This window comes from Salmo salar, chromosome ssa02 (assembly GCF_905237065.1).
Source record: "Salmo salar chromosome ssa02, Ssal_v3.1, whole genome shotgun sequence".
Lineage (NCBI taxonomy): Eukaryota > Metazoa > Chordata > Actinopteri > Salmoniformes > Salmonidae > Salmo > Salmo salar.
In genome coordinates, this window is record NC_059443.1 from 30,727,096 (window position 1) to 30,739,488 (window position 12,393).

The window sequence follows — 12,393 nt, forward strand, 5'->3', positions numbered from 1 at the left end:
CCCTCTCTCCACTCCTCTATCCCTCCTTTCACAACCTCTTCCCTCCTCTCCCTCCCTCCAGCCTGTGGTATGGACTTGGAGAAGGGCTTACCCCCCACCCAGGAGGAGCCTCCCCCGTACCCCGATGCCCCTCCCTACCCGGCCCTGTCTCCCCCCTTCCCCGCCAGCGTGCCCCACTATGCAGAGGCGGACATCGTTAGCCTGCAGGGCGTCAGGTAGGAGGGTTAAATCACCATTAAAAACCCACCTTTTTAACTTGGACTTGAATCAGTGATCCTTCTTTGTTTTTATGTTCTTTTATTCATATATTTTATTGCCTTTTTTGTGTTTCTACCCTAAAGTGTGTAAATTTCAATACACTTAGCTGTGATTTGTCTTGTCAGTGGTAACAATACGTATGCAGTGCCAGCCCTGACCTCCCCCAGCCCCACTGCAGCAGACTGCACCCCCCTGCCTGAACTGCCCCGACACTGTCTGGTCTTCAAGGAGAAACTGGGAGAAGGACAGTTTGGAGAGGTGTGTACGCCTGTGTGTGTGCTTGTGTTTGTGTGTGTAGACGTGTTTAACTATACTGTGTGTGCATGTGTGTGTGTGTGTGTGTATGTGTGTGTGCAAATGTGTGTTAGGTTGACAACTCTCACTAAATTCTCCCGCTGCTCTGTCGTTCTCTACATTCTTTAGTCTGAGACTGGCATCATTGAAGTCATTTGTGGCGATGCGGGGTGGTTTTCTGATCATGTGAGAGACTTTTACTTGTGGTTGTTGGTTGTCTGAAGGTAACTTTTCCTATTGGTTCCTTCCTCAGGTGCACCTGTGCGAGATAGAGAGCCCTCAGGACCTGCCTAACCTGGAGTTCCCTTTCAACGTGAGGAAAGGACGCCCTCTGCTGGTGGCTGTTAAGATACTGCGCCCTGACGCCTCCAAGAATGCCAGGTCTGTCTCACCTCTCTCTCTCTCTCCATCAATTTTCAATTCAATTCAATTCAATTCACTTTATTGGCATGACGTAACAATATACATATTGCCAAAGCTTATTTTGGATATTTACAATATAAAAATAAATAAAAAATGAGAATCAAATATTGTCAACGGGACAACAGTTACAACAATAACCAAGGGTCAAAATAACCATACATTCAACAATGACAATAATCATACAGTAGAGGACATGTGCAGGTTGATTGGTCTGTCAGACACTGTCCCTCAACTTATGACAGGCAGCAATATAGTGCGCTGCCAACCCACAGCTCTCTGCCCTCCCCCAACAGGACGGGTAGCCTACTCTCATCAGAGAGGTCTTTGAAACCTTGAATAAGGGTTTCAAACTTGGGGAAATGACACTCTCTAATTGTTTTATATTTTTGACATTTTGTCAGGAAATGCAGCTCGTCTCAGGTTCTGCTGTTGTGCAGTGGTCGCACAGCCTTTCCTCTACAGGGAGCCAGGTTATCCTGTGTCTACCCTTCTCAATGGCAAGGCTGTGCTCACTGAGCCTGTACTTAGTCAAGGTTTTTCTAAGGTTTTGATCAGTAACCATCATCTCTCTCTCTTACTTTTTTAGCTTTTTCTTGTTTCAATTGTTGATCTCTCGCTCTCTCCACCCCTCTCTCTCCACCGCCCACCCCTCGCTCCTCTCTCTCTCTCCACCCCGCTCTCTCTCTCTCTTCATCCCCCCACTCCTTGCTACTCTCTCTCTCCACCCCCACCCCCACCCCTCGCTCCTCTCTCTCTCCACCCCCCACCCCTCGCTCCTCTTTCTCTCCACCCCCCACCCCTCGCTCTCTCTCTCTCTCCACCCCGCTCTCTCTCTCTTCACCCCCCGCTACTCTCTCTCTCTTCACCCCTCGCTCCTCTCTCTTCACCCCTCGCTCCTCTCTCTCCACCCCTCGCTTCTCTCTCTCTCCACCCCCCACCCCTCGCTCCTCTCTCTCCACCCCCACCCCTCACTCCTCTCTCTCTCTCCACCCCCCACCCCTCGCTATCTCTCTCTCCACCACCCCTCACTCCTCTCCCTCTCCACCCCCCACCCCTCGCTCCTCTCCCTCTCCACCCCCACCCCTCGCTCCTCTCCCTCTCCACCCCTCGCTCCTCTCTCTCTCCACCCCCACCCCTCGCTCCTCTCTCTCTCCACCCCCCCACCCCTCGCTACTCTCTCTCCACCACCCCTCGCTCCTCTCCCTCTCCACCCCCCCACCCCTCGCTACTCTCTCTCCACCACCCCTCGCTCCTCTCTCTCCACCCCTCGCTACTCTCTCTCCACCCCCCACCCCTCGCTCCTCTCTCTCCACCCCCCCACCCCTCGCTCCTCTCCCTCCACCCCCCACCCCTCGCCTCCTCTCCCTCCACCCCCCCACCCCTCGCTCCTCTCCCTCCACCCCCCACCCCTCGCTCCTCTCTCTCCACCCCCCCACCCCTCGCTCCTCTCTCTCTCTCCACCCCCCACCCCTCGCTACTCTCTCTCCACCACCCCTCGCTCCTCTCTCTCTCTCCACCCCCCCACCCTCGCTACTCTCTCTCCACCACCCCTCGCTCCTCTCTCTCCACCCCCCACCCCTCGCTCCTCTCTCTCCACCCCCCACCCCTCGCTCCTCTCTCTCCATCCCCCCACCCCTCGCTCCACCCCTCCACTCCACCACCCCTCGCTCCTCTCTCTCTCCACCACCCCTCGCTCCTCTCTCTCTCCACCACCCCCACCCCTCGCTCCTCTCTTTCCACCCCCCACCCCTCGCTCCTCTCTCTCCACCCCCCACCCATCGCTCCTCTCTCTCTCTCCACCCCCCACCCCTCGCTACTCTCTCTCCACCACCCCTCGCTCCTCTCCCTCTCCACCCCCCACCCCTCGCTCCTCTCTCTCCACCACCCCTCGCTCCTCTCTCTCCACCACCCCTCGCTACTCTCTCTCCACCACCCCTCGCTCCTCTCTCTCTCCACCCCTCCACCCCTCGCTCCTCTCTCTAATTGCTCCTCTTTCTCTCCACCCCCCCACCCCTCGCTCCTCTCCCTCTCCACCCCCCCACCCCTCGCTCCTCTCTCTCTCCACCCCCACCCCTCGCTCCTCTCTCTCTCTCCACCCCCCACCTCTCGCTCCTCTCCCTCTCCACCCCCCCACCCCTCGCTCCTCTCTCTCCACCCCCCACCCCTCGCTCCTCTCTCTCTCCACCCCCCACCCCTCGCTCCTCTCTCTCTCTCCACCCCCCACCTCTCGCTCCTCTCCCTCTCCACCCCCACCCCTCGCTCCTCTCTCTCCACCCCCCCACCCCTCGCTCCTCTCTCTCCACCCTCGCTCCTCTCTCTCCACCCCCACCCCTCGCTCCTCTCCCTCTCCACCCCCCACCCCTCGCTACTCTCTCTCTTCACCCCCCACACCCCCGCTTACTCAATTCAATTCGCTTTATTGGCATGACGTAACAATGTACATATTGCCAAAGCTTATTTTGTATATTTACAATATAAAAGATAAATAAAAATGAGAATCAAAATTGTCAATGGGACAACAGTAACAACAATAACCAAGGGTCAGAATAACCATACATTGAACAATAACAATAAGCATACAGTAGAGTACATGTGCAGGTTGATTGGTCTGTCAGACACTGTCCCTCAACTTATGACAGGCAGCAATGTAGTGCGCTGCCAACCCACAGCTCTCTGCGTCCTCCCCCAACAGGACGGGTAGCCTACTCTCATCAGAGAGGTCTTTGAAACCTTGAATAAGGGTTTCAAACTTGGGGAAATGACACTCTCTAATTGTTTTATATTTTTGACATTTTGTCAGGAAATGCAGCTCGTCTCAGGTTCTGCTGTTGTGCAGTGGTCGCACAGCCTTTCCTCTACAGGGAGCCAGGTTATCCTGTGTCTACCCTTCTCAATGGCAAGGCTGTGCTCACTGAGCCTGTACTTAGTCAAGGTTTTTCTAAGGTTTTGATCAGTAACCATGGTCAAATAGATAGCCACAGTGTACTGCACTTTGCACTGCACTTTGCTTGTGCTTGTGTTTCCCAATAAGCAATGTAGTTTTGTTTTGACTGTGTTGTAATTTGGTTTATTCTGATTGATTGGATGTTCTGGTCCTGAGGCTTCAGTGTGTTAGTAGAACAAGTTTGTGAACTCAGCCCCAGGACCAGCTGGATGAGGGGACTCTTTTCTTTGCTCAGCTCTTGGCATTGCAGGGCTTGGTAATGATATGAGAGGGGGTCACTGTATTTTAGATGTTTCCAAAACTTAATTGCTCTTTTTTGAGTTTTTATTATTAGTGGATATTGGCCTAATTCTGCCCTGCATGCATTGTTTGTAGTTTTCCTCTGGACATGTAGGAGAATCTTACAGAACTCTGCATGTAGGGTTTCAATGGGGTGTTTGTCCCATTTGATGAAATCTTGTTTTGCAAGTGGACCCCACACCTCGCTGCCATAAAGTGCAATTGGTTCAATGACATATTCAATTAGTTTTAGCCAAATTTTAATAGGTATTTCAATTTGAATTAGCTTTTTAATGGCGTAGAATGCCCTGCATGCTTTCTCTCTCAGTTCATTCACTGCCTCATTAAGGTGTCCAGTTGAGCTTATTTTTAAACCTAAGTAATTGTAGTGTGTACAGTACTCTATATATTTTGTACCAATTGAGAACTTTTGTCTAATTCCCTGAGATCTGGATCTTCTCTGGAAAATCATTATTTTAGTCTTTTTGGAGTTTACTGCCAGGGCCCAGGTCTGACAGTACTGCTCTAGCAGGTCCAGGCTCTGCTGTAGGCCATGTGCTGTGGGTGACAGCAGGCATAGGTCATCTGCGAAGAGTAGGCATTTAACTTCTGAATTGTGGAGACTAACACCAGGGGCTGAGGATTTTTCCAGAATAGTGGTCAATTCGTTAATGTAAATATTGAAGAGTGCAGGGCTCAGATTGCAACCCTGACGAAGGCCCCGCCCCTGGTTAAAGAATTCTGTTCTTTTCTTACCAATTTTAATGCTGCACGTATTGCCAGTATACATTGATTTAATTATGTCATATGTTTTACACCCTACACCACTTTCAATAACTTTGTAGAACAGTCCTGTATGCCAAATAGAATCAAATGCTTTTTGGAAGTCGATAAAGCAAGCGTATATTTTGGTATTATTTTGGTGGACATGTTTATCTATCAGGGTGTGTAAGGTGTAAATATGATCAGTTGTGCGATGTTTTGGTATAAATCCAATTTGGCTTTTACTCAAGACATTGTGCTTATTAAGGAAGTTTAGAACTCTTACATTGATGATACTACAGAAAACCTTCCCCAGGTTACTGTTCACACAAATGCCTCTGTAATTGTTAGGGTCAAATTTGTCTCCGTTCTTAAAGATTGGGGTTATGAGTCCTTGATTCCAGATGTCAGGGAAATATCCTACACTCAGGATCAAATTAAACAGTTTTAATATAGCCAATTGAAATTTTGCACTAGTGATTTTGAGCATCTCATTTAGGATGCCATCAGGTCCGCGTGCTTTTTTAAATTTGAGAGCCTGAAGTTTCTTATAGAGCTCCTGGTCAGTAATTGGGGAGTCCAATGGATTTTGATTGTCCTTTATAGCTTTTTCTAATCCATTCAACTTGTCATGAATTTGGCGTTGTTCTGCATTTGTGTCAATTTGAACGGTGTTGTAGAGTGTTTTGAAATGGGTTGTCCATATGTCACCATTTTGTATCGCTAATTCCTCTTGTTTAGATTTTTTTAGTTTTTTCCAATTTTGCCAAAAGTTGTTTGTGTTTATGGACTCCTCAATTAGTGTCAGCTGCTTGCTGTTGTACTGTGCTTTTTTGGTTCTGAGTGTACGTTTATAGAGTTTTAAAGTCTCACAGTAATGAAGGCGTAATTCACCATTATTTGGGTCTCTGTGCTTTTGGTTGGATAGTGTTCTAAGTTTTTTCCTTATAATTTTACAATCTGCATCAAACCAGTTGTCATCTGTGATTTTTTTAATTTTAATTTTTTATCAATTTCAATTGTGCTTCTTTTGCCGTTTGCCTGAATATATAGTTGATGTTTCGTACTGCGAGATTGATGCCTTCTTTACTGTGAGTGAATGTGGTATCCAGAAAGTTATCTAAGAGTGTTTGTATATTTTGGTTCCAGGTTGCTTTCTGGTAATCTTCTGTGCTGTTTTGGGCCCATCTGTATGAATGTCTGATGTTGTACAGCTTACTGGGCTGTGAATGTGTGGTTGTTTCCATGTCTGTTCTTTTGAGGAACAACGTAATTTGGCTGTGATCAGACAGAGGTGTTAGTGGCTTGACAGTGAATGAGCTGAGAGAGAAAGGGTTCATGTCTGTGATCATATAGTCTACTGTACTGTGGCCAAGAGGTGAGCAGTAGGTGAATCTCCCCAAAGAGTCCCCCCGTAACCTACCATTGACAAAGTACAGACCCAGGCTTCTACAGAGCTGTAAAAGATCCCTTCCGTTTTTGTTGACGGTGCTGTCACTGTTGTTTCTATGGGGAAGATTAAGACAGTTAGAAACTCTCTCTCTCTCTCTCTTCACCCCCCGCTACTCTCTCTCTCCACCCCTCGCTCCTCTCCCTCTCCACCCTCCCACCCCTCGCTCCTCTCTCTCTCCACGCCCACACCCCTCGCTCCTCTCCCTCTCCACCCCCCCACCCCTCGCTCCTCTCTCTCTCCACCCCCCACCTCGCTCCTCTCCCTCTCCACCCCCCACCCCTCGCTCCTCTCTCTAATCGCTCCTCTCTCACCCTCTCCCTCCCTCCTAGGAATGACTTCCTAAAGGAGGGGAAGATTCTGTCTCGTCTGAAGGACCCCAACATCATCCGTCTGTTGGGAGTGTGTGTGAGCAGCGATCCTCTCTGTATGGTCACAGAGTACATGGAGAGTGGAGACCTCAACCAGTACCTCTCACACAGAGTCCTGCTGGACAAGACTGGACCCACACACAACACCCCCACCATCAGGTAATACGCACACATAGTACACACACACACACACATAGTACACACACACACACCGTACGCGCACACACACACACACCGTACGCACACACACACACAGTACACACACACATAGTACACACACACACACACATAGTACACACACACACACACACATATAGTACGCACACACATACACACACACACACGGTACACACACACACACACACACACATAGTACACACACACTGTACGCACACATAGTACACACACACATAGTACACACACACCGTACACACAGAGTACACACACGCAGTCACACTCACGTTTCCATAAAGACAGATGCATATACACACACACCTGCATCTGAAATATTGTATTTCTGCCTCTATCTCTTCTCTTCTTCTTCCACCACACATCCCTCCATCCCTCCCTCTCAGTTACCCTGCTCTGATCGCCATGGCCAGTCAGATAGCTTCAGGGATGAAGTTTCTGTCGTCTCTGAACTTCGTGCACCGTGACCTGGCCACAAGAAACTGCCTGGTGGGGGGTGAGAAGGGCGAGAGCGGGGCGACCCGGGGCGGGAGCGACCCATCAAGATCGCCGACTTTGGGATGAGCAGAAACCTGTATGCTGGAGACTATTACCGCATCCAGGGGCGGGCTGTGCTGCCTATACGATGGATGGCCTGGGAGTGTATCCTGATGGTGAGAGGACACACAGGGAGACAGGGAGACAGGGAGGAAGGAGAGAGAGGCATAAAGGAAACAAGAGAGATGATATGAGGACATTACAAAAGAAACAAACAAAATGGTGGGACAAGTAGTAAGTTAGCAGTGGTAAATAAGTTACTAACCAGTAACTAACAGAGAGTGTGTGTCTCTGCAGGGGAAGTTCACCACAGCCAGTGACGTGTGGGCGTTTGGTGTGACTCTGTGGGAGATGCTGAGTGTGTGTCAGGAGCAACCCTACTCCAACCTGACTGATGAACAGGTCATAGACAATGCTGGAGAGTTCTTCAGGGACCACGGAAGACAGGTACACACACTCCTACAGTACAGTAGCAGTACATTTAAGTGTGTAGATGGAATGTTTAACCCTCATCTCTCCCTCCTACCTTTTGTCTCCACCCTCCACCTCCCCCTTTCTATCTTTCTCCCCCATCCCTCCTCTGTCTCCCCCATCCCTCCTCTGTCTCTGTCTCCCCCATCCCTCCTCTGTCTCCCCAACCCCCCCCTGTCTCCCCCCCCCCCCCCCTCCCCCCCCCCCCCCCCCCCCCCCCTCCCCCCCCCAGGTGTATCTGAGCAGACCAGGTGTGTGTCCTCAGGGTCTCTATGACCTCATGCTGAGCTGCTGGAACCGGGACTGCAAGCTCCGCCCATCATTTGCCCACATTCACTCCTTCCTCACAGAGGATGCCATGAACATGGTGTAGAGAGAGAGAGAGAGAGAGGAATGGAAGAGTGAGATGGAGAGAGGATGAGAGACGGCTCCTCCTACCTCCATTCATCACAGAGATGAGTGCTTTGAGCGAGGGATGTGTGTAGAAGTGGTGGAGGTGTAGAGGGAGAGGTGTGCAGTAGAGGGATGTGTGCCTGCTTGTATATTTTGTATTTCTCTATGATGGGCGGATGTGGCCGAGACACTGCTGGTTCGGTTTTCACTCCCACAAGACAGACCCCCCCCCTGAGTAGTCTCTAGAGTGTAGCACAACACAACGGTTGGTGCGGTGGTGGGTTGGTGTCTGATTCTGCATGGTCCGTCACTGGTCTGCCAGCTAACACAGGGAAGCTGTAAGACATGTATGGGGAGGTGATGTGACAATGCTTGGTAATGTAGATGAAGCTAAAATGAATGTGTAACGCTGATTAACGTTTATCAAAGAATATCAACAATACCAATCTGATTATGTATCAATGTCAGACTTTAATACTCTGAAATGTGATCATAGTTTAATAGCATATTAACATTTTGGGATAAACTTAATAACACATCGTCCTATATAGATATTTTATTACTTGACATGCTAATGTTTTTGGTATTGTATAAATCATGTGCTAGGGTTACTGGTGAAGGTCTATATATATTCTCATACTGTCAACATTTCTCCATCTCAAAACGGTACGCACACATTTTTCACACAGAGATGAAATTGCACACAAGGTTTGCTGTCTTAGTACTATATATAAAACGAGTATGTCCCAGTAAACTCCAGTATGTTTCACTAGTTTTCAGTATATAACCCAGTTCTTCCCAGACCCTTATTCCCAGCCCCAAACCCTCCATCCCAGACCCTTATTCCCAGCCCCAAACCCTCCACCCCAGACCCTTATTCCCAGCCCCAAACCCTCCATCCCAGACCCTTATTCCCAGCCCCAAACCCTCCATCCCAGACCCTTATTCCCAGCCCCAAACCCTCCATCCCAGCCCCAAACCCTCCATCCCAGACCCTTATTCCCAGCCCCAAACCCTCCATCCCAGAACCTTATTCCCAGCCCCAAACCCTCCACCCCAGACCCTTATTCCCAGCCCCAAACCCTCCATCCCAGACCCTTATTCCCAGCCCCAAACCCTCCACCCCAGACCCTTATTCCCAGCCCCAAACCCTCCACCCCAGACCCTTATTCCCAGCCCCAAACCCTCCACCCCAGACCCTTATTCCCAGCTCCAAACCCTCCATCCCAGACCCTTATTCCCAGCCCCAAACCCTCCATCCCAGACCCTTATTCCCAGCCCCAAACCCTCCACCCCAGCCCCTTATTCCCAGCCCCAGCCCCAAACCCTCCACCCCAGCCCCTTATTCCCAGCCCCAAACCCTCCACCCCAGCCCCTTATTCCCAGCCCCAAACCCTCCACCCCAGACCCTTATTCCCAGCCCCAAACCCTCCATCCCAGACCCTTATTCCCAGCCCCAAACCCTCCATCCCAGACCCTTATTCCCAGCCCCAAACCCTCCATCCCAGCCCCAAACCCTCCATCCCAGACCCTTATTCCCAGCCCCAAACCCTCCACCCCAGACCCTTATTCCCAGCCCCAAACCCTCCACCCCAGACCCTTATTCCCAGCTCCAAACCCTCCATCCCAGACCCTTATTCCCAGCCCCAAACCCTCCATCCCAGACCCTTATTCCCAGCCCCAAACCCTCCACCCCAGCCCCTTATTCCCAGCCCCAAACCCTCCACCCCAGCCCCTTATTCCCAGCCCCAAACCCTCCACCCCAGACCCTTATTCCCAGCCCCAAACCCTCCATCCCAGACCCTTATTCCCAGCCCCAAACCCTCCATCCCAGCCCCTTATTCCCAGCCCCAAACCCTCCATCCCAGACCCTTATTCCCAGCCCCAAACCCTCCACCCCAGACCCCAGTCTAAGGTTCGGTCTCATGGAGCCAGACGAGGCTGAATATTGCATTATATTCCTCTGGCCTACCCGTTACGCCTGAGCTTTAAAGTCTGGCAAGCAGAATGATGGTATCTCATACACAGGCCAGTAACAGACACAGCAACAGGTGTTCCACCAGCAGTCTGTAACACCAGGCATTAGACAGACACACGAACACTGCAGTCAGTCAGTCAGTCAGCTCCTCAGTCCAGACTTGGCTGGCATTGTGACTATAGTCTGCCACATTCTGCCTCCCACTCCAACCAACTGTCATTCTGCAGTCTCACTCATATATCTCACAACTGATCCACTCTGAGCTGTAACTATGGAGTTATACTGGACTGATGTGAACTGATCTGGACTCGAGGACTCTTTCCAGGACAGGAAGTGTGTGGTTGTTACTCTACCAGACCTCCAAACTGAAACCCTTTGGACCTCCAGAGCCAGAGAGAACTGACTGGTGTCACGTGACGTGAGCCTCACTGACTGAGAGAACAGATACAGTAGGGGAGGTGCACTGTGAACCGCTACAGCCTATGAGAGTTGAACTTAACAGAAGAGAGACGTCCTTCCTGATGGGAGCTGGAATAGTACAGCCCACAGCAACACAGCAACACAGACAACACTGCCTGCGCTGTGACATCACATGTGAAATTGACAGTTGTGATTGGTGACTAGCTGATGAAACAGCATAACATGGATGGACAGATGGATTGACGACTAGAGGGGAGTGGGGGCTGATATATGTAAATGACCATTTTCATGTGTAATTGAGGTGAGCGACGTGATGATTTTCTACCAGCGATGGATAGCGGAGCTGGGTCTGACTCAGTGACCCAGATGGAGAAAGGAGGTTCATGTATATGTCCAATACACTACCAGCTGCACTTTAAAGGCTGTTTCTGGCTGCACGCCCCAATACCTGCATTAGAATACTAGAGTCGTGACCAGTCTTGGGGCATAGTTACAGTACTTGTAGTATAACAACTAATTAACGGCACTTTCAGAGTAGGTCCCCCAACACTGGTATGCTAGTTACTATACTAGTATCATGTTGGTATGCTAGTTACTATACTAGTATCATGTTGGTATGCTAGTTACTATACTAGTATCATGTTGGTATGCTAGTTACTATACTAGTATCATGTTGGTATGCTAGTTACTATACTAGTATCATGTTGGTATGCTGGTCTGGATGTTGGAGCGTACAGTCTGGATCCCCTTGGCGTTAGAACCCATAGCAGTCCAACATGGCATTGCTGGTCAAAATAGATGTAGTTCTAAACAGAAATACAGGTCAGTGTCTTGTGATTTATCTACTTAAAGTGGATCATTTATTCATGATTCATATCAGTGGATTGTTGTTCAAATAGAACTGCCTCATAAAAGGTGTTCTCAAGGAGGAAAATAAAGGTTTGGAAAACCTCCGCATTATGAGGAAAGGCAGAGTACACCAAATGCTCATCCCCAAACTGCCAGTGTTACATACATACCCATCAGACGTAACGGTTGAAACATCCCAATCACAAAGAACATAACACTCATGAGGAGAGGAACACTAACAACTGTATCCAAAGCCTTTTAGTTTGTCAGTGACCTTCCATCTACATTATCCCAACATAAGCTGACCATGGTGGACTCTGCCTTACTGATTGTAGTTCTGTATAATGTGTCAGGTTTGATCAAGATCAAATCATCCTTATTTACTGATTGAATGAGTGTGAATGGAGGTGCCATATGAATACAGTACGTGCTTCTCGATTGACCTTTTTCGATACACTGTAGCCAAAATAAACCCATATCTGTATATATATTTCCTGTATACGTACTTAGAATCTCCTTGTCAGTGATGACGTCATCCTTTGTCTTTGAAGCTGAACCTGATGTGTACATATTTTAAGGACAGAATTTTTATTTCATTGACTAATATATGGAATTTCTTTGTTACAGTTGGGGTCTCTTCCTTTTGTTCCTTTGTAGAAAGCTTGCTACCTTATCTTGATGCCATTGTAATTCATTGTGTTGTCTATTTTTGTAGTTTTAATAAAGTTAATCTTTCCAAATAAAGCAAGGAAGAATGTTCTACTTGTCATTAAAA

At 49.3% G+C, this 12,393-nt stretch overlaps 1 protein-coding gene across 5 annotated transcripts in view; it reads left to right on the forward strand.

Moving 5' to 3' along the window:
- The window catches only part of LOC106579511 (epithelial discoidin domain-containing receptor 1), an 87,759-nt gene extending 75,397 nt beyond the window's left edge, over positions 1–12,362 (forward strand). For 4 of the 5 annotated variants that reach the window (XR_006760683.1, XR_006760681.1, XR_006760684.1 and 1 more), the window contains 7 exons: positions 62–215; positions 384–516; positions 806–933; positions 6,743–6,940; positions 7,357–7,623; positions 7,805–7,954; positions 8,211–12,362. Coding sequence is in view for 1 of the 5 variants with exons in the window: in XM_045702084.1 (XP_045558040.1) it covers positions 62–215; positions 384–516; positions 806–933; positions 6,743–6,940; positions 7,357–7,461; positions 7,494–7,623; positions 7,805–7,954; positions 8,211–8,351 (1,139 nt within the window). In the remaining 4 variants the exon portion in view is untranslated. The remainder of the gene's footprint in view (positions 1–61; positions 216–383; positions 517–805; positions 934–6,742; positions 6,941–7,356; positions 7,624–7,804; positions 7,955–8,210) is intronic. The other variant, XM_045702084.1, reaches the window with a different exon arrangement.
- The last annotated feature ends 31 nt before the right edge of the window (positions 12,363–12,393 follow it).